General features: G+C 38.4%; 1 protein-coding gene across 1 annotated transcript; it reads left to right on the plus strand.

Moving 5' to 3' along the window:
• The first annotated feature begins 3,297 nt into the window (after positions 1-3,297).
• LOC116721912 (uncharacterized) lies at positions 3,298-16,242 on the plus strand. The gene is made up of 4 exons (XM_032565944.1): positions 3,298-3,382; positions 3,504-4,168; positions 9,934-10,588; positions 15,712-16,242. The coding sequence occupies exons 1-3, from the start codon at positions 3,298-3,300 to the stop codon at positions 10,255-10,257; spliced, it is 1,074 nt and encodes a 357-aa protein (XP_032421835.1). The 3' UTR covers positions 10,258-10,588; positions 15,712-16,242.
• The last annotated feature ends 5,641 nt before the right edge of the window (positions 16,243-21,883 follow it).

The following is a 21,883-nucleotide window of genomic DNA, read 5'->3' on the forward strand; positions in this document are numbered from 1 at the left end:
TTCACGGATGTTACTGGCAAAATGAGGAAAAGATACGGAAGTATTGGAATTGGCTGTTTTTAAGGCTGCTGATGAACCACTAACACGTGATGTTAATTACTTTTTTTATCTATGAAAACACACAATGAGAAATGTGTTTTACAGAAGCAAATATTGACAATAACACATGTTTGAAACTTTAGACAGGGTGATTTTGAGATTAAATTACAAACAGATGGACTCTATTTATTACTAATAGATTGTTTCTGGGTTGTACTGGGTTATACTGAAGGATTTTTATTTGTGACCTAGTCTAAAAAACCCCATTTTCCTCCCACTTCACAAAATATGCCTAACAAAAAAATCAGTAGTTTTCCCTTCAAGAGACTAAATACTTTTGTAAAGCACTATCAAAAAGGAATACTACATTCATCTAAGTACCTAAAAACAAACACAAAGAGCTTTTTAAACTTTTAATGCTGTTCTCTGCATGTACATGTGCATACCTCCGTCTTCCACAGGAAAGCTTGTTGTATATATTTATATAATAAGATAAAGTTATCTCAATCCCGTTTCATCTCGAACCACAGTACTTCCTTGCAGCTGTGGTTGGACTGCTCATCCTCCTGCTGGGATGGACTGATCCCTTCATCTTCCTCTGCTGTTATCCTCAGCAGTTCTTTTTTTACAACCCATTGTTTTCAAGGCTCCAGTTATTTTCTTTCAAAGCAGAAGCCTTTCTCAGATGAAAATCTGCAACACAAGCGAAACAGAGAGAGATATTGCTAAGCTCATCCTGCGCTGACACGCCTGTTTTCTTCTTCTTATCAAGTTTAGTTACACACATAGAACTGAGAGAAGAAAAACTAATGACTTTAAGTCCTGATTGGGCACCGCTTTCTCCTACAAAACTGTGGTCAGAGTTGGACTTAATTCAGTGCCTCGCAAAAGTTACCATCACAAATTCCAGTGCATATCATTGGGCTGTTGTGCATAGTTGTAAAGGGGAAGGCCCCTTTTCTCTAAATAAAATGTAGTCCCAAACATTTACCTTCAGAACTCACCAAGTAGTTGATGTAGTCCACGTGTGTGTGTGATTTATTCTTAGTATAAAAATAGCTTTTCTAAGAAATGTTTCAAGTGGACATTTGTGAGAAAACAGCACATTGAAAACAGAGAAACGCAGAAAACAAAAAGCCAAGAGGCTCATGGTAACTCAGAAGGAACCGCAGAGAATCAATGCTGATGTTTCTCTTCAACTAGTTCCTATTTGGTTAGTCCGCTTCCTGCTTTTGGAACGTTTTCCAGTCCACTTGCCATTCAGTGCATTCGAACCGCACTTCAACCTAACCAAGACCTACGTTTTTAGATGGACCAGAGATAATTTTTTTTGGTGTTCATTAGAGGTTGATTGTGCAATCAAAATTCCTCAAACGAATCGTACTTTCTAAGAAAACGAACTAGGGTTCAAATAACGTGGACTAAATACTGCTAATGTGAATGCACCCTTGAAATAATCCCAAGTCTAGAACTGAGTCCAATTAGAAATCTGTAAAATAGCTGTTCACAGATAATCTTCATCCAATCTGATCAAAATGGAGCTAATTCAATTTGAAAAACGGTCAAAAATTACCTACTAAACTAGGGCTTGGTTCGGTTGAAGCAAACTCTGGTACGGTTTGAATGAATATGTGGATGAAATGAAAGCAGAATGGGAAATGCTCCAAAAGAAGGAAGCAAACTATAGCTCTAGGCATTCTGGGTAAATACAACCAAAACTAAAGCAAGTGTCTGGCACTAGTGGGAGAAATGGATCATGGTCTTTTCCTAAGGACAAAAGAGAAATCCTACTACCTGCTAAAAGCTGATGTCACTCCATTTTTGTTGACATTCATGAAGAAGGAAGTTGAGCTAATGTCTTCTTCAGAGGTTTTTGTGTTTTCTCCTTCAGTAGTTCTTGGTGAAGAGCCACCACAGGCGAGGGCGTGAACTGCATCAGCTGTAAATGTAGCAAATTTTGCAATTTTGGTGACCAATCATACCACCACAAGATCAGGTGTGAAAACATCCTAAATGCGTAAAGCCCCCTAGAGACATACTCCAGAGTGCAAAAGGTGGTTCTGTTCACATGTTCACTGCTTCTGTTGGCATTATCACATAACATGTCAATAAAATAGTAATATTCTGTGGTTGTGAATTGAGAAATTCTGAAGCGAATGAAAACCTTTGCATAGAACCGTGTCTATAGACTGACATTTTTTCAGCTGTTATGTTGAACAAAATTTTTTGAATGGAGAGAACAAAAAATATATATGTGGGAGAAATCTGAGGATGAGAATAATGAAAAATTGTCGTCCCTGACTGCTGTCTCTTTTGACTCAGATTGCTGTCTGCTCCCTCGTCTGTGTATGTTTGAAACTCCACCTCCCAGAGCAGTCCTCTCCAAACCCCTCCCCTCCACTTTTCTCTCAGTCTCTGGCTGAGGAATCCCAGGCAGCGTTTAATTGCAGAGTGCAAAGGCTTTTAGTTGGGCTAATGAGCTCAGCACCGGAGCTGAGACGCTTCCACGAACCCTCTGAGAAAGCAAAACACCACATGGAGTCCTTCACCAGACGAGCCTCACACGGCGGCTGGATTTCAGGTGGAGGGGAGAGAAGGGATTCTCAAATAATCCAGGTACTATCGACTATGTGAGAGAATATACCAGAGGCGAGAGGCACTAAGAGGTGGAGAAAAGAGCCAGAGAGGGGAGGGGAGGAGACGGGAAATACTCTGCCAAAGAGAGAGAGAGTGAGACTGGACGCCTGCAGCACCAAATGAGACAGAGCAACGAGGCGGGAGAGGTAGAAAGAGAGACAGAGGGAGGGAGGTGGAGAGGGGCCCCGTCCTGGAGAGAGGGCTACAGGGTGACCAAAGAAGAAGGAACGAGAAAAAGTTTGAGGGGGGAAGTACGTAAAGTAATGAAGGTCTGAGGAAAGTGTGCATGAAAGATTAACAGTTACAGGAGAAAAGAAAGGGGAAACAACAGACAGGAAGGAAGGGGAGGGAGGAAGGAGTCTTGGGTTGAGAGTTGAAGAAAAAAAAGAAAGACAAAAGTTTTCTTGTGGGAAGACGTAGATGAGAAAAACAGCAAGCAAATGACTGGGCTGGAGTGAGCTCGTATGGAAAGGAAAGCAGTCGTTTTTTAAGGCGTTTTCTTCTCAAGTCTACTGCCCACTTCGGACATGTACACAGAAGGCTCCGAAACGACGGGACACCACCGATTTCTGAACTACAGCAACAGTAACAGCCCCTGCCCCTGCCGGCACTGCATCTACTATGACCAGCTGCACGGGCATCCGCAAGCCAGACAAATGGACCCCGTCACTACACGGCTGCTGGAGAGACAACCAGGCTCCTCGGGGTAAAGATGGAGGAGGCAGAGATTTCCTGGTGGACAGAGTTGAAAGAAGCGGTCATTTCAGCCCACAGAGGAGGCCTGTGTTTGCGGGGCCGGGCCCTTGGAGTCAGTCGGACGACTTGAGTCAATCCTAGCCCCTGGGAGTTGAAACCTGCCCAGTGGGGCGACCCGACGGAGCCTGGGGTGAGACACTACTCATTTGTGAGAGAACAGTGTGGCTGTGTGGCAGGCGGTGACAGAGCACGCCCCTTCCACTCTGGGATACCCCACCCTCTCCCTCATCTTCAGGTCAAAGGTCAAGGGTACAGACGAAGGCGGACTGTCAAGTACATATCGGTGGATGAGGAGGAAGGCTGTGCGTGTGCTCCTAATGGCTATCATTTGGAGCTGCGCCATCCCCAGTCGGGTCATTCGCACTTGACAAATGGCCACTGTGGACCAAGGCGTGTGGTCTTTAAGGGAGAGGAGGAAAGAGATTGCTATCTGGACCAGGGGAGGCCAAAGGGTGGATCAGAGGACCACTTTAACGGCTACGCTGAGTCTGATAAGGGCTTCTTTCCGACTGAAGTCCCTCAGAAGCACTTGAGCCAAAGGAGACATAGGGGATCTGACATCACCTGCTCGGAAACCTCCAAAACAACAACCAACAATGATCTCCACAGTGAAGAATCAGAAGTGACGAGGCAAAGGGGGCGGCAGGACTTGGTGAGGGATCAAATCCGACAAGTCGTAGCAGATCTGGAGGAAGTGTTGGGGGGTCTGAAGCAAGTTCACGTGGAGATGAAAGAGGTAGGAAGGTCTGTAATTAAAGATGTTTAATCCTCTGGGCGTACCTCAGGTGTCCAATCATGAAAGACTTCATCGGCAGATGCTTCAGCCTTTTATCAATTCTCTCCTAGGCTACAGTGACATTTAGAGTGATTATCACAAAGTTCAGATCCTGGAAAAAAATTAGCTTTTTGACACAGGTCATGTGTGTGTACATGTGCACTCGTCATAGCAGGGGTGTGCGTGTGTGTGTGTCAACATGCTGACTGCATTGTTTGTGAGTCAGTCATCGTCTCTCACTAAAGACGTGATTGAGAACAATTTGCACTGACCTTTAGCAGACCGCCAATGTAACCGGCAGCGTTGCGGCCGACACATTACAAAGCCCAGAGACATAGACTCTTACTAAATCATGCAGCATTCATTGTGCATGCGGCTGTAAATGAGCACTGATTTGGAGCCAAATGCCTGGTGTTGCTGCTCGATGAATAAAACTGAGCCATATGGACACAAAATAGCTGAAAATTTTTTTTATTTAAGCCAGTTGTTCATAATTTATATTCATGTTTACACAAATATTCCAATTTGGCAGTGGTGAAATAATTATCGATTGCTAATATAAGCTTAAAAGTGCTCAATCTTCAGGTTTGGCTTTAAAACAGCATATTATTAGGCGTTATATAACACTTTAATAATACTGTTAAATAAATTTAAAAAACTTCTTACATGAGCTAAAAAACTCAAATTTATGTGAAGTAATCAGAGCCAACCCAACAGTGCTAAAGCAAAAAATCCTGCCAAGTTTTTTGGTCTGGTCAATAATTCCTTAATATCTATGAAAAAGTGCTTGCTATTAGTGAAATAATCTGTCAGTGGAACAAGACATGGGAAAAATGCCATGAGATTATTTCACTTATTAATAGAACTTATTTGATCCATATTAAGGAATTATTGACGTAAAATAAGCTCCTACTTTCTTGCTGAAAAGCTACATGTAAGTTATTTTTATATTATTTCAATTGCAACAAGATATCTGCACTAGAAACTAGACCAAAAAAAATACTTGGTAAGATTTTGTGCTTTTGCAGTGAAAGCAAAGCGAGCTAAATTGCTGGCCAGGTCCCCCAGGTCAGCAGGGGGCTCCACACAAATTTATGTGTGATGTGCTTATTAAGACTAAGGCTGATTTTAAATGTGCTAATAGTAGGCTTGTAAGATTTTAAACTTATTTAGATGTTAGGAGAACTGACAGTGATTCAAATAACTCATATTTTCATAGTCATGGGCGGTTCTAGACAGGGGCCAACAAAGGCCGATGCCCCTTTAGAACAGGCTAAATCAGTATTTTACTGGCACAGAAAGAGTAATTTTGTTTGCTAACCATGAAATAAAGAGTGTTAAATACACAACTTTCAAACAGTTGAGTATTGACAATTAAAAAGAGACATTATTGGTGTATTGATAATGGTAACTTTAAGTGGGGCCCCAAATTAAACTATATTTTTGGCCACTTTACTGTTTTATCCTGCAGCAGACAGAAACCCCTGTGGTCAGAGTTTGAAAAAATAGAAAAACCTTTTCGCACAAGAGTAATGCTCATGGCAAGTTAGCCTTAAGCAAGAAAATAATCCTTTATAAATGTGATTTTAGGCATTGAAAACATCCTTAAGTCAACAGATTTATATCTGCTTTACCCCAGTGTATCACAAACCTGGCGGGCCACCAGGCTTTTCTTGTGCCCCCACCAGGCTAAGCACTGCTTATTTTTTAAAAATGTTTGCATTTTTTAAGATTTTATAGTTTGTGTTCAGGCATTAATCTTCCAATCTTTTAATAACACATAATTATAAAGTGATATTTTCAAATTTCCTGTCAACTTTAAGCATTTTGTAACTCAAAAAGACGACGAGCCTGCTGGATGAATGACTCCCCTAACACGCAAGCTCCGGGCTTAGTTTTTTGGGGGAACCTGTTCAAGCAAACACTACATTAGCTGTTTGTTGTGGGGGAGATTTGCTCAGTTTGGCCCCGTTTTCTCAACAGGGGGGTCAGTGTTATTTCAAAAACAACTGCTAGATAGTAAAAAGAAGTGATAGCAAAGAAGAAAATAACTTTGCTCTTCTATGGACATGGGAATAAACAAAGTAACATAAACACAGAAACTACTGGTGGTTACAGAGACGCTAACAGAATGACAGAACAGGAGTAGAAAGTGACAGTGCTAATGTGAAGACTCCAGAGAGAAAAAGTCTCCCTGCTGCATTTTGGTGCCACTTTATTTTAGCTGCAAATGCTGAAATGAGTGGAATGAATCAAGGACACGGCTTCATTTAATCTCCAGAGGGGATGCCAGTGCTCTGTAGTCAGTCTGTATCCTATATCAAGCAGAGATCCAAACCCTCTTAAATCCTCCTAAAGCCATTTTTTATATTTCAAAGATAAATGCACGAAAAAAGCAAAAACAAAAACAACCCAACACCGTAGGGGCCGGATGAAAACATTTACTCCTCGGATTGAGTGACGAGTACAACCAGAGTCAGCACAGGTAGTTCGTGTGCCAACATGTTGCCATTTTGTTTATTGCTATGCTTCTATTTCACACACATCTGTTTAATTAATCCATTGCAAACTAAGTTGATTTGTCATATTATTGAGACAAATAAACATAAAAAGCAGACTTTCATCCATAATTCATTCGCATATCTTTCTAATTGCAGTTTCAGCATGCTAGCTAATGCAAATATAGAATTTGATCAGTGATCAAACTCAAATAACTGAGCAACCTCTTGCTGTTGACAACTTTTATTGAAGTTATATAAATGTTTTCTTGCGATGATCAAGCAGATCATTGCAAATGACCTCAAAAGATTGTTTCTGCTGGTACAAATTGATTCGTGACTGGCACGAAATTTCTAAAACAATTTCGAAATCATGTTTTGTGTATTTTTAGAAGACAGGTCCTTTTTGTATCAAGGAAAGTCATAATCAATATGACTAAACCTGCGACAAAGAGATATAAAGGAACAGCAATTAAATGAAAAAGAGGTTTAAAACGACCAAATTAAGCATTTCTTTCTTTTTCTTAGGAGGATATTTTTTAGTTGTTTTGGTTAAGCTGTAAATTGTTTCATAAGGACATCATGTCTGATGAGCTGCTAACCTTACTCTGGATTTTTAAATTGTTAATTCTGATTCAGAGTGCTACGAATTAGCAGATAACATAATGGCTACTAATATCAATACTATGGATAAGAAGCTTTCCATAAATTCCCATAAGTCTATAATATATCTTTCTGTTGCTAATTAGTAGTGCAAAGTTACAAAACGCACTTAGCAGAACATGTCACATAGCAGTCTAAGAACATGACACTTTCCTTTAGCTTTAGCAATTTAGCAGGTTGGTTGTTGTTAAACATTATCTCTCAAAACAGGAATCATCTGTTAGTTGTACAGAAACTGGTTGCATCCCAGTTTAGAGCAGAAACATTTACTTTAATAAAAAAAAGCTGTTTGTGTAGCCCTGAGCATATCATATGAAAGAATGACAAGTACAATTGCTTTAAGGCCGATTAAAGCAATATTTCACACCTACCTCACAGATCCCTGCTTCAAAAACAATCCAAGACATCCCTTCTAAATGCATCTTGTTTTTGTACCGTAAGTGTCTTTAAAAAATCTGTAGATAAACACGAACGAGTCTATAATTTAAATTGTATAAATCTGATCATTTTGAGCAAAATCCAGAATGAAACTTCAGAAAGGAGAATGTTAATAATGGCATATGATTATGTATTTAATCACAAGCTGACAATATATTTTGAATTAAATGAAATTCTGTGTATTTCATTGGGATTTTTCTAAAAATAGACCAAAACAAAGCAATGCATATTTGTAAAATGGAAGAATAAAGTTTTTAATAATGTTTGCAAAGGAAAAGGTGGAAAGCATTTGTTTTCAGTCCCATTCTCTAGTTTAACCAGATGCATTCAAATGTCACATAACTAGAGAAAGGAGTTCAGGTTTGTGTTTAAAGCAGTATCATGTTAGAAAAACTAAACTTTGAACATTTCAGACCTGACACGGCCGTCCTTTCAAACAGAGTAATTGACGAGCATTAATCAGAGTTAATAATAAGGTGCTCTGATTGGATGAGAATAAACCATAATTTTCTGGGCTACCCACATTATATATGGCAAACAGCTAAAACTGTGAATCATGATTTTGGCAGCTTCGTGCTGTGTGGCAAGATTGACTCCAATCAAGTGGATGGGGCCCAAATACACGACTGTCCCAGAAAGAAAAAACTATTAAAGGCAGCAAGAAAACGTCAGACTGGGGTGGTGATTAATCTTAATAAAGACAATAACGATGAAGATACAGACAGAGGTAGAGTAGAATAGCTTGGATCAAAGAATAGTCATGCTAGAGCGGCATAGCCTAAGTCCAGACCCAAACCCAATTGAGAAGCTGTAGCAAGATATATTTATATCTTATTACACTTGAAATAAGACAAAACTAACTTACAAGTAACTTTTCAGTAAGTAAGTATTTTTTAATATTGATTTTAAAAAGTAATAGTTCCACCGGTGGATAATTATACTTATGACATTTTTTCTTTAAGTGAACTAATGGGCAAGTGGAAATAATAGCTTTTCATCAATATTAAGAAATTACTTACTTAAAACAAGATTGTATATCTTTCTAAAAAGTTAATTGTAAGCTGGTTTAGTCTTATCTCAAGTGTACTAAGATATTTGCAGTAGAAATTAGACCAAAATATTTGGTAAAACTGCAGTGTGGACAAGTACTTCAGTTTTTAGATGCAACAACCAGAGAAACTTCTAGAAAGCATTAGGTCAGTGTGGGGATTAAAAGTATTTAAAAAATATATTTTTTTATATTTATGTACTACTTTCTGTTGGGCTATCACTTAAATTAAAATAGATTTGTAGGTAAGAGTTTACAAAGAACAAATACTTTTCTAAAGAGTTGTATTTATTAACCAAAAGCTGTTAAACTAGACTTATTAAACAAAATTAACTTTTTTCAAATTTTTTTTATTTCCATTTGAGTTTCTACTGATTCTTAAAACAATCCAAACACATTAAAAAAATAATTAAAAAAAGACACCCAGCAGTTTTTTGTTTGGCAATAACTTAATGTTTATAGGTGTCTGGAAAATGAACTGTTTCAAAAACCTTTTGATTGTTAAGCACAATCAACGGGCACTGCGCTGTTACCTAGCAACCCCAGCAAATTCCAGCCTGTTACCCAGCAACCCAAGCTGAATTCTAGCACGTTTGGTCAGCTGGTTTTACCGCTGTACAATGGCTGCTGGAAACTTACTTGACTTACCATCCAGAAGCTACTTGCTGTATTCTTGTTGGTTGTTCAGAAGTCTCCACTTCTGCTTTTCAAAGATGTATGGCTGTAGAATTGCGCATATATTTGCAGCCATTTTCAATTATGAGTTAAACATTGAGTTGGGGGGGGGGGGCGTGGCCAGCAGCAGCTTATTTGGATTTAAAGTGACAAACTCAAAGGAGCTCAAAATAGGCAGAACTGATCAGACTGAAATCTCATTATTTAGGAGCGATTTTGTGCAAAAATGTAATGAATGGGTTTTGTTCAGCCTGTAGAGCTATCATAACTTGTTCAAGGAATCATAATGGGTCACTTTTAAGAACATGTAGAGAACCTTTGTAAAAACTGTGACTCAGAAATTCAGTGGTATTTTAAATTGCTCTGCAGTTTGGTAATAACCGCCTCCTCTATTATCATTCAAGGTGGTTGAGCAGATTGATCGCCTCACAGCAAATATCGACCTCAGCGAAGAGGAGCCGTGCATCACTCTGGAGTCATCAAATAACCTTCACGATTCAGCGTCTTCAGGGGACTTCAGGTTATCCCCTCTACCCGCTCGCAAGCCTAGCTGCTGGTCCGGGTATCGTCGCACTGCGCTGTCGAAGACCACGTCGTATTCAGAACCAACTCCGTCTCTCCCGTCCACATGGCATCCGTCGTCAAAACGAGCCACTTCACCCCACCCAGTCTCCAGAAAGGTGTCAGTCACAAAAAGCCGAGCGCAAACGGCCACCTGCCTCACCTGAAACTCGCAGGAGATTCAAACCACAATGGCCCAATTTGTCCCGAACCTTACCCACACACCCTTGACCCGACAGTCATCATAGGCAACAGCACTTCCAGTGCAAGAACTCAAAAGCCGCCACCTTACCCTCAAAATGGCCGGTGTGGGAAGGGCCCATACCCGCCACTGAAGCCCATTAGGACCCCTGCCTACCCTTCTAGAGGACGCCAGAGCACCAGCATGGTGTAAAGGAGGCGGGGGGTGGGTGGTTGGTGGAAGACCCCCACTGGCACAGGAGGCCCAGCCATGGAGAGCAGAGCTCAGAAAGGGACAAGGCAGGGGAACAATTCACAGTAAGTCTTCCTTTTCTCCCTTTCTTGTCTTTTACAGTGTTGATGTTTCTGTCTGTGCCTGCAGCTGATGACGTTTCCTCTGTTTACTGGCAGGGCAGGGTTCAAAGTCAGTAAATGAATAGCAGCGTTCCATCTCTTTGACAAAAAAAGGAAAAAGGAAAACATGTGTGTTTAAATGTGTGTGTGTGTCTCTGTGTGTGGGCGGCAGAGGAAGGAGAGGGCGTAATATGTCTGCTTTTGTTGATATCACATGATTTCCCGGTCCTCACCACACTGCAAAATGCGTCTGGCCTGGCGAGCGCAACAGGGAATTTATTTCTGAGTTATGTTACACATGTGGTTATAATCAGACAGCAGAGTTGGATGATTTTCTCTCAGGAAGGCAAAACTCCTATTTTAAGACTTTCTCACTTTATTGCAGCAAATTGAAAAAGTATTCACACCTGTTTGACTTTTTCACATTTTTCCAAATTACAATCCCAAACTTCAAAGTATTTCATTTGAAATTTGTAGTAGAGTTCTGCTCACAATCGCACATTATTGTGACATTTATTGAAAAGATAGATGATTTTAACAAATTTACATCTGAAAAGTGTGCTGTGCACATGTAGCCAGGTCTTTATAAAAACAAATATCACTGCCACATCGTTTAAAAAAATAATACTGCTCACACAGGAAGTTTTCATCCACATGAACGACAACAAATCCACCACTGATCGTTGTTTTAAACATGCCAAACCCGTAGGGGGCAGTGTAGAGCAAATCTAAAATCTATGTCAGCCAATCAGATTGCTTCAAAACAAACACAACTTCCTGTTAGGACTTAAACATGGCACCAAATAGTTCATTTGTGTGGATGGATATTTAGGTTGAACTACTTTTAAATAGCATATTAGAATATAAAACTATTAAAACACAAGACGGTGTCGATTAGGAATCATGTTAAATTAAGTGTCTGGATATATTGGTGCTTTATTTGTTGAAGGCTTGAATGCATTAGACCCGAAATCTCAATTTTCCCATATACACACGGAAACACAAATATGGAGTATTTTTAAATCTCCACTTTGACCGGAGTTTTTATCAATTATCTTCTTTAATTCTATTAATTTGAGGTCAAAATGCATGAAGATATATTTGTTTTCCCAGATATCCGGCTACGTGTCAATGCTTTGTCGAACTTCTTGCTTACTCTTCATTACAAAATAGCTCAGATTCAGTTGGAAAGTGTCTTTACATGTTACATTTGAATTCCTTCTATGTATTTAGATCTGGACTTTGACTAGGCCATTCTAACAGATGAATATTCTGTGATATAAATCAGGGTGGCAACTTTATTTTCCTTTTGGATGGCATCAACATCCTGAATATGCCCTCAGAGGATCAGTTGATAAAATTATCTTTTAACAAACCGTTAAAATTTCTCTGCTGTATATAAATATTTCTCAAAATGTAAACATCTTTTTACATTGATGTAATTTGGTCATGTTCAAATGAAAACTGATAGGTGATAAAATATTTAACCACACAATTGTTATCTTAGGCAGGATATGTAAAAGGGCCACATGTAAAAGGGCCACTCACCACATAAATAGCTGGAGCGGGCCAGATTTAGCCTGCGAGCCTTGAGTTTGACACCTGTGATCTAAACCAGTCCACTGTTGGTTGTATGTCTGGGTTTAGGGTTAGGGTAAATATTTGCCCCAGTCTCACCCAGATGCATTCTTGAGACACTTCAATCCGTGGGATATTGTTTTATAAAATAACTCACTTTGAGCTCTTACATGCCATTAGCTCAAACTCACCTCAAATAGCTTGTAGTCATAAGACTCTGGTGTGTCTGCATATCCATTTTCAACTAGAAGAAAGAATCCTTCCAGTCTGAACGAGCAGCCAGAGTGCGATGGTTCAAGATAATGAACCAAAATGAAACTTGGGGTTGGATTCACATCAAGCCTGTTTAGCCCACTTAATCGAACTCTAGTTTGTTTATCTAGAAAGTCCTGTTCATTTGGGGAGGTGTGAATGCGCAGTCGAACTCTAAACCAAAAAGGTGAACTCTGGTCTTCCTAAAAACCTACGTCTTGCTTTAATTAAAGTGAACTTTGGAGTGGTTTGAATGCATATCTGTATGCCAAACGGACTAAAGGCCGCTCCCAAAGCAGAAACAAACTATAGCACAGGGAATTATGGGTAAATACAACCAAAACAAATACACAAGTCTAGCGCTACCTCTGAGAAAAATGTTTGCACTTGACTTTATTTACACAGACTACTTTAAAGGAATTCAATACAAATGGGCAACATTTTTAGAATTTTAAAATACAGAAAAATAAAATAAAACCCTGCATTATCCACCACTTTTTAATGGTCTGTCACATAAAACTACATGGAGGTTTGTTGTTCTAATGGGATATTAAGTGAAAATGTTCAAGTTGTACAAGTATTCAAGTAAAAAGTGCAAACAGGTTGGCCTTGTGTTTCCTATGTTTTAAGCTAATTAGTTTGAATCTGTTGGTCACGAAGACAGAAACATTGACAGAGCAGAGATCTTTTTTTAGCAGTCACCACTTTCAGGAAAATAAGATTCAACAGGAGTTGTTGTTGGTTTTTTTCTTTTTACAAAGGAAAACCCCAAACTTGCTTCACACTCCTCTCATGACACAAAAGGAAGCATTGACATATTTACTGCTGTGACTCAGAACTGGGTAAAAGACGGGGAATTTAGTTTCTTTTTCTGTCACTTTCACATTCGGTTTTACTGAATGTGAATGTAGTAGCAGCGTGTTTTCCTACCAAAGGTGAAAACTTGACTTATACTTGAATTTCAGTCCTCCTCATGTGGGTCTACCTGTACTAATGCTGCACAGACTGAGGTGCATGCTTCTGTACTTCCCTCTTGTGAAGAATATCTGTAACTGCAATCTATTTTTCTGGCTTCTGCAAACTGCAGGAGTCTGGTTTTAATCACTAAACTCCTTCAGCCATGTGACAGAGCAGAGTAAGTCAAACTCTTCGTACGTCTGAGAGGTCGTAATAAACATAAAACCTGGAGCTCTGGGTTTTATTCGTTCAAGGTTACAGACTCAAGCTGGAGCTTTGCAATCTTTCAGCTTTTCTTGAGTTTTATATATTTAAATAACACAAGCTCCTCTGTTTGTTGCTCTCCTTTCGTCACCAAAGCTTCTCTAAACCCTCCCTGCTGTTGTTGCTTTGCAAGGATGAATCATCTAAATTAATCACCCAAAGCAGGTTCAATGTTAAAGCGACTAGTGCAAGACATTGCTAAGCAACCGAGCCCTGCACAGCAAGTTGTCTCTTGGTCCCCTTTTCTTTATTGTTAAATAAAGAATTCCCATTAGAGTCCTTTTGTGTGATCGCCGGCCTCCGAGTGGGCATCAAAGAAACATTAATTAATTAATTAAAAATGATGCGCACTGTAACCCTAATTTGCAAAAATGTCTTAAATAATTTAAGATTTGTATGTTATCTTACATATTAGATGTTATTTGTACTTTGAAATTATACTTTTTTGTCGTGGTAATAGGAATTGGTGTTATTTCCCTCAGTTTACCTATCTGGTGACGGCTATTAAAATCACAATAATCGGATTTAAACTCTTCAGGTCCACTCTCAGACATGAGTTACCAGCAAAAATAAAACAAAATTTGAAAACTTATTTGCTAATATCACAATAAATTCTTGGATAAAGGCATAATTTATAAATAGAATGGTAATTAAAATGAATAAATTTAGTTTTGTTAACATTAAATGAGTGTGGCAATCTTGTTTTTTAAATTGTCAAAACATTTTTTTTATTGTTTGGTTTTTACAGTGCTTTGTAAAAATATTCACACCCCCTGAACATTTTCAGATGTTTAAACCACAAACTTTGTTTTATTTTATTGGTATTTTATAATGATAACACACAGTGGTATGTCACTGAGAAACAGAAGAAAATTGACTCATGATTTTCAAATATTTAAAAAAAATATGCTGTTTTTTAATTGCATTTAGCTTTTCTAATTTAATTTTTTACAGAATCAGTCTTTTGTTGACATTACATCTGCATTTGTGTAGATGTAATATCTACCCACATTAAATTTCTAATTTCTAGTTGAAATTTCAACTAGAAACTTAATTTTTTTTTTTTTTTTTGCAAACCGACTCTACCTCAGTCACATTGGATGGAGGGTCTCTGTGAATCTCACTGTTTATGTCTTATTTAAGGATCTTTATTTATGTTTGGACTTTGACTAGGCCATTCAAATATACTGATCTGAACTATTTAATTAGGGATAGCTCAGATCAATGAATCTTACAGTCTCCTCACAAAGTTTAATGTTGGTCTCTAGTCAAGCAATTGTTTAAATTTTTTCAATAAAAAGTCGATTCTGCTCTCTGAAAAACACTTAAAGCTGCCATCAAATTTAAGCAAATTATATTTAAATTTCTGGTTTTAACATGATAAGGTCTGGTCAAGTTCAAGGGTTATGAATTATTTTGCAAAACACTTAAAAATAATTCTAATTTAATGCAAATGAACTTTTTGAAATGATAACATGGATTGCTTTACAATGTTTTAAACATTTATGCTGTCAGGAATCTAAATGTGCTATATGTTGTCAGATTAAAATAATCTTTCATATTACACTGAGTAAAACTTCTGCCTTTTGCAATCGGTCTTGAAGATGTTCTTACGTATTTCATGCTGTTTGCAGCCTATAGTGAGAAGATAAAAATCTTTTGTGCATCAGTCATGACCAGAAAGTTAATTTTACTTGCAAATGATAAGCTGTGAAGTTCATCACCTTGCAAAAGGTGCAAAACTTGCAGCAGCTTTCATAAAATCAGAAAGAGCAAATGCACAAACCTTTGACAGTTTTGACAAAAACCTGAGTCACAGCAAGCCGACATGACTCACAAGGACACACAGTGTCTCCCTTTCAGTAAAAGGCTGAATGGTTTTGCCACTGAAAGATGTTACTGGAAAAACCTTGAAAAAAGCACAGACTGTGAATAAAACCATGTTTGAACATCTTTGAGCTTTCTGAGCCACTGCTAAGCTCTCAATTTAAGCTGTTTGTTCTGACAATTTTGATTTCTTGGTGTTTTTTTGGTAGATGCTGCTGAAACAAGCTGGTGGAAACGGAGCACGGCCTGAAGGTGGAGATGTTTTCACAGGGAAAAACTGCCCCGAAGTCGAGCGTTGACCTAATGCTGTCGAATGAGAGCATGAGGCTCTCAAATCTCTCTCAAAAATTTACCTGGAGACGAATAGCTAGTACAAACAGAAATTAAACGCAACACATCCATCAACTGAAACAAAAAGATGTATTTTCATGATAGAATTTATTTATTTTTACTGTTTTCATCCCCCAAAGATCTATTTTCATGCAGTTTCCAGTAAGGATGTTGCTTGAATTAGTGTACTATAAAAAAAGATGTCATCTATATAGCTATTTTCTTATATGAGACTGTTTTTCTTTCTGCTACAGGAATTTGAAGAGCAGAGACTGAATTGCAATAAAATGAGATTTCCTGCACTTTTGCTACACAAATCAGACATCTCACTTATTTTAAAAATACATAATTGATTATTGAATGTCTCATGTTTGCAAATCAAATAAACAGATGGCACCAGCATTACATCACACCCGTGTATGAGAAGTTCTTAATATGTCCTCTGAAGGAGGAGTGCTTTTGCTCAAACTGCTGAAACACTTCTTCATCGGTGGTGTGTGGTCCGAGAACAGCTGAGCCACCATCGGTCTCGCCGTTTGTTTAAATCTTGTCTGAGAATTTCACCACCCTCTTTATTCGACCTGCTGGTGCTACCGGAGCGCGCCGCCTCCAGTGAAGTACAACCACAGTTGGTCTGTTTAAAAAACGTCCCGCCCCTTTAAGGAACATCTTTGTGGCACCAAGAGATGCAGCGACGGCTGGACCTGTCAGGTCCATTTGATTATCATCAACTGAATAATTGTGTTGTAGCTAAATGTGAGGCAAAGTTGCAGTTAGCAGGATGAGGTCACTTGTCAACATTCATAATTAAAAATTTAGCTATAAACTTAGTAAGAAAAGGTATAGGATACTCTAAACTTACTGAAAAATCAATAAATAGTTTACTGCTGTAGCATGATTTCACAATGAACAATTTTTAGTAGTAGTATAATAAGGGGTGTGTCCAGATTTTTCTTTTATGCCAGGCAGGGGTATAAACTGTATGTGGCACTCTAAAATAGTCAATTTCATCTAAATGCAATGAAGTTTTTATTAAAATGAACAGTTGGCCAAAACTTGAATAACAGAACTATTTATTTACCAAAACAAAAAGCATATGAAAACTATAAAGTAGATTTGTTTGTTACAAGCTAATTTTACCAGTCACGCGATTGGCCTTAGCGTAGCTTAACTGTATACAGCTCTACTTTCTGTTTAGCACAGTTATGCTAACTCTATGCAACTTAACAATTATAAACGACAAATTGCAAACAACTGGGAGGTTTTTTGTGCAGTAGCCTAATTCTGCTTTTTTTGCTTTTTCTTTTTAAACATCATATTTATCAACCTGCCGACGGGACTAGAGATAAACATAATCCACTTTGGCCATAATCTCATTTATGTACATGTAAATGTTAATATGTAATGTCCCATTTTTAAAACTTGAAATAGTCAACAAAAAGAAAATATTAATGGCGGCTGAAAACAGCAAAAGGATTAGGATTCACATTAAGTGTGGACAAAACTCTAATCTATGTACGATATGATATTAACAAACTGTTGGGGCTGGCCAATCGTATTTGAAGGGTAGCAAGTCGGCCCCTCCCCTAATCTCTATGACCACGCCCCCGACATCAGTGACCACGCCTTTTTGGGGGTGGAAAAGGCATTTCTGTACTTAATTTTCAGAGCTACATATGAATAAGCCTCAAAATGTCTGGAATAAGCCTGAAAAATGATTGATCAAGACTCTTTAAAAGATTATCAGATTTAAATTGTCTCAGAACTTTTTCACAGTCCTTTTTTCATGCTTTCAATTAGGGTCCAGAACTCAGCACAAATAATTACCTAATATTACGAGGTCAACGCATTCTTTTATAGACCCTGTTTCATTTTGAAAAGTCATATTTTCTGCTCAGAGACATTTGCTGCAATAATACAAAGTTAAACAAAAAGAAAAAGCATCGATACATGAAGAAACAGAGTCTTAGATCATCTCTGGAGCTCCACAGCCTCTCTGTCGTCGAGAAAGGTCATGTCTTGATCTGCTGTCCAAGTCTGAGTCACCTCGCCATTTGGGGTAATGAATCTTGTGAGACGGCGCATAGACAGTTGCTTTTATTATAAATACTGGTGGAATGAACCAAAGAGAGTCAAACCAAGGACGATACTTACTAATATCTTCTTATTCACTCATGGAACAACAAATAATATGTGACTTACTGCTTCTTTCTCATCAGCTTAATCTTCACCTTTCTATCAGCAATATTAGATGTTTCCTCATTAAAGGGATCCAAGATTAGTTGACCATGTTGGCCTAAATATGTTGTATCTTTCCTGCTAACTAAAAAAAATTGTTGTGATCTAACAAAGCTCATAATTACTTCAAAAATATATACTTTTTGTTATATTTTTCACCCATGGAGGTCGCCATTTTTAAACCCAATGGGTTGATGACACATAATGGTCCATTCTGTACTAGAATCTACAGAGTAAACACAGGAAAGCTAACTTTACCTGAGTTTATCATACTGTCTTTGACTGGTGTAATTTTAGATAATGTCACACTGTGTCACTGTTGGCTGTAATTTAAAAAAAAAATTCATGAGGTGAAGCTGGATGCTTCCAACACACACAAAAAAAGAGCGCCGTGGGAGAGAATCGGAGCCGAACACAGCTTCTGAAGGACCTAATCTGTTGTGATCCCAACATTTCTCTCCAGAAGACTTAGAGTCATTCGTATGAGCAAAACTGACAAAGGCTTTAACAGGTGATCATTACCTTAGTGAGTTGAAAACAAATGCAGTGCGGACAGTTTTTATCCACAATGCGCCTACACCCTACTACCGCCAGAACAAAAAACGCTGGGAGATCAGACTGACAGCACTGGAAACTCTTTTAAATGCTAACGGAGCTCTGCAGTAGTACATGCGGCACTACTGCCTCCCCAAACGAACATCGGACTGACACAGAGCTATAGAAGTACTGACCGGATCACACAGTCCGGCCAGAGGTACTGTCATTCATTGTTTCATTTACGAAGCTGAAGGCAGCAGCAGCAAACACCAGCTCCTACGACCAACTCTGTCCTCTTCCTCCGTTTGGTCCTCCTCATCATCATCACCTCTTGTGATTTCTACATTCCCATCGATTTCAACGCTGTGGTTAAAATTAAAAAGGTTTTATGATGTTATTCATTGCTGTTTTGGCTGGTGGGGGCTAGCACAGTTGGACCATTAGACATCATTTACCCAGAATGCATTGCAGCGTGAACAACATGGAGATGTTCGTGTGACACTATTTTATTCAAATTTATAAAAACTAAACGGCCTACAGTATTACTACTGTATTGTTTTTACATCTAAAATAAATATTTCTCAAATAAAATTTATTATTTCAACTAATCATGGATACTTTTAGCATTAATAAACTTTATTCTGTCATCTCTTTTCATTTATTAGTATTAGGGGCCAGATCTCAAAAAGAAGGGTTTTCTGTGTTCAAGCAAGGTTTCATTTGTTGTATCAGAACAGCTTTTATGTTGTGGCCACAATCACTAGAAGAGATGGAGAACATGTTGAGTCAAGAGAAGCAGAAATCCCTCCAAATACCACCCAAGCCATGATACCACCCACTTTGAGAGAAAGAAAAACCGAATCCATCACCAGTCCCACTCAAAGATGACTCAACTGTTTTGTCCTCTGGCTTCGCTGGAAGAAGTGTGTCTGCTTGTTGTGTAAGGACTCCGATGTGAGGAAGTGTGTGTCTGCTCTCCGTCTCCCCTGGGCCGTCGGATGACCCCCAAGCCTGTCCTGAATAATCTCAGCAGGATTACAGAGCTGCTGAGGAATTTCTCCTCTCTGTGCCTAAACCAACCTGCCGATGCTCTCTGGAGGCCGAGCACGTTTCTCTTTTCTCGCCCGCTGTCACGCGGCCCGGCTTTGTTGAAATACGACCTCCAAATACCAAACCTCTCCAAACACTACAACACCTGGAGAGCTCCTCTGGTTTCCACTCAGTGTACGTTAAATACATATGGCACAATCTCCCTTCTTTACCTCCCTGAACACTGGAATATACGTTCTCCAGCCAAATAAAAGATAACAGGCTAGTATTTCTTTTTCCCTTTGGCTTTTCAGTGCCAAAGGATCGTCTCCAGATGTTGACGTGAAGCTGCACAGCTGAGCAAACAGGTATTGTCTTCTCCACAGCACGGCTTGTTTGAAATTACATGTTGGTCTGAAAAAGAACGAACCGTTCTCACTCAGATTTAAATGCATCACTGGACATTGGATGGAAATTGGCAAAAACAATGTGGAGAGTGAAAATTAATATTAAAAATGTAATCTTAGCTAAGAAAATGCGCTACAAATCTAATGTTTTCAGTGCATTTTAAGTCAATTCAATCAATCCTAGCAACATTACATTCAATTTAGACATCATTACAGAAGATTCCTGTATTGCTGGGTTTCAAACACGACTCGGATGACGGCGAAATTCAGATGGGGGTCAGGAAGTGGATTTATCTGGTTCAAAACAGAGCAAAATGGATCACAGCGAGTACGCTACTGCCCTAAATGGACTGGTACGGACGAAGTATCTTGAAAAAATACAAGACAATATGATCCATATTGTCTCGGTACAAAAGAGGATATATCCTTGAGGATATACCTGGTGGTGGATCTGGATGATCCTTTCAATAGCCTAGAAGCATACAATTATTTTGTTTGGGTCAAACATTTAGGATCAAGAGAAGCATTAGATGCCTGTCGACTTGTTTCTGCTGGGTGAGTAGCGAGTTGTGCTATTTTGAGTAATTAGTTTACTATAACAATGCTATTGCTATGCTAACAACAAGCTAACCCATGTTATTTCTATGTGCTTGAATCTCCTGGTCAATAATTTATTTAGCTTCCAAATTCAGGCTGGAGTTGTATGTTAATGTTGAATCATGCTACATTTATACAATGTAGGTCAACCATTAAAAACATGGTACCTTATGTATATGTATCACATATCTTACATATGAATGCTTGTCTAAGTAACTCTCCAATAAATATCTGAAAATACAATTTAAATGATGCGATCCTTACCTGTTAGAAAGTGGAAAGCAGCATGCAAACTCTGGCATTGCTAGTTTGCGCACCTCTTGTTTTTAAGCCAGTAGATTGTTGATCCACTTTTTTCGGTACGTTTTTTTTTAATTTTTTAAATTAACTCCTTTGTGACCAACTACCTTAAGACTTTTATCTTCCTCACTATTAAAACAGTTGTTAAAACCGTACAGGACAGCGGACTTTAGGCATTTTGAAGCTGGATCAACGGAAATAAACGGGCTGCATTTACTTCCTGACTCTATCTGCATCGGGTGACGTCGGTACTACGTCATCTGACGGTAACCCAGAAATTCGTAGAGCGCATCTATAATATTGTTTAAAGAAAACAAAAACATTTGCAGTATAGGAAACTAAAATACTTACGACAGCATATTATGGCCATTGTAGATTTTAAAAAAGGAATGGTAAATGTCTGTCAGAAAATTCTGAAATTTTCTAGAAAAAACAAAATTCCTGAGCAGTGCCAAAATTTGAAAATTTGTGAGAAAGAAACTTAAAAATGTTCATGTTCTTTGTAGAACTCAAAATGACTATTTATAGTGGTTTATGTGCTAGAAACCTTTCAAAAATATGAAGTCTTGAAAGATATTTATAAAATTGTACAGTTCTCTTTCCATTTCGAGCCTCCTTATCAATTATGTTCTTTCTTCCCATTTCCTAAACATTGCATGTATTGTCTCACTTTCCCCACAGGACTCAGATACATGTAAAGTTGCATTAAGTTCCTGAATGTCCCAGCAGTAATAGTTATTATTCTTTCCTGAATTGTTTCTTCCAGCACTAAATTGCTGGAAGGAAACAGTTGTTTGTGCTGGAAACACAAGCAATTTTAATTCAAACAAATTCTTTGCATTTCAAAGAACCATTTAAAATTCAAATGGTTCTTTGAGTTGTTAGAGTACTATCGCTCTTTTGAATAATCTTCCCACAGTTTCTGACATTTATCTTTAATTTT

This window comes from Xiphophorus hellerii, chromosome 6 (assembly GCF_003331165.1).
Source record: "Xiphophorus hellerii strain 12219 chromosome 6, Xiphophorus_hellerii-4.1, whole genome shotgun sequence".
In the NCBI taxonomy this organism is placed as follows: Eukaryota; Metazoa; Chordata; class Actinopteri; order Cyprinodontiformes; family Poeciliidae; genus Xiphophorus; species Xiphophorus hellerii.

Bases quoted from the DNA above. Each gene is read 5' to 3' on its own strand.
- LOC116721912 (XM_032565944.1), top strand. From the start codon at position 3,298: ATGACCAGCTGCACGGGCATCCGCAAGCCAGACAAATGGACCCCGTCA. The intron at 3,383-3,503 runs GTAAAGATGGAG...GGACGACTTGAG, and splicing joins AGACAACCAGGCTCCTCGGG to TCAATCCTAGCCCCTGGGAG. The intron at 4,169-9,933 runs GTAGGAAGGTCT...TTATCATTCAAG, and splicing joins TTCACGTGGAGATGAAAGAG to GTGGTTGAGCAGATTGATCG.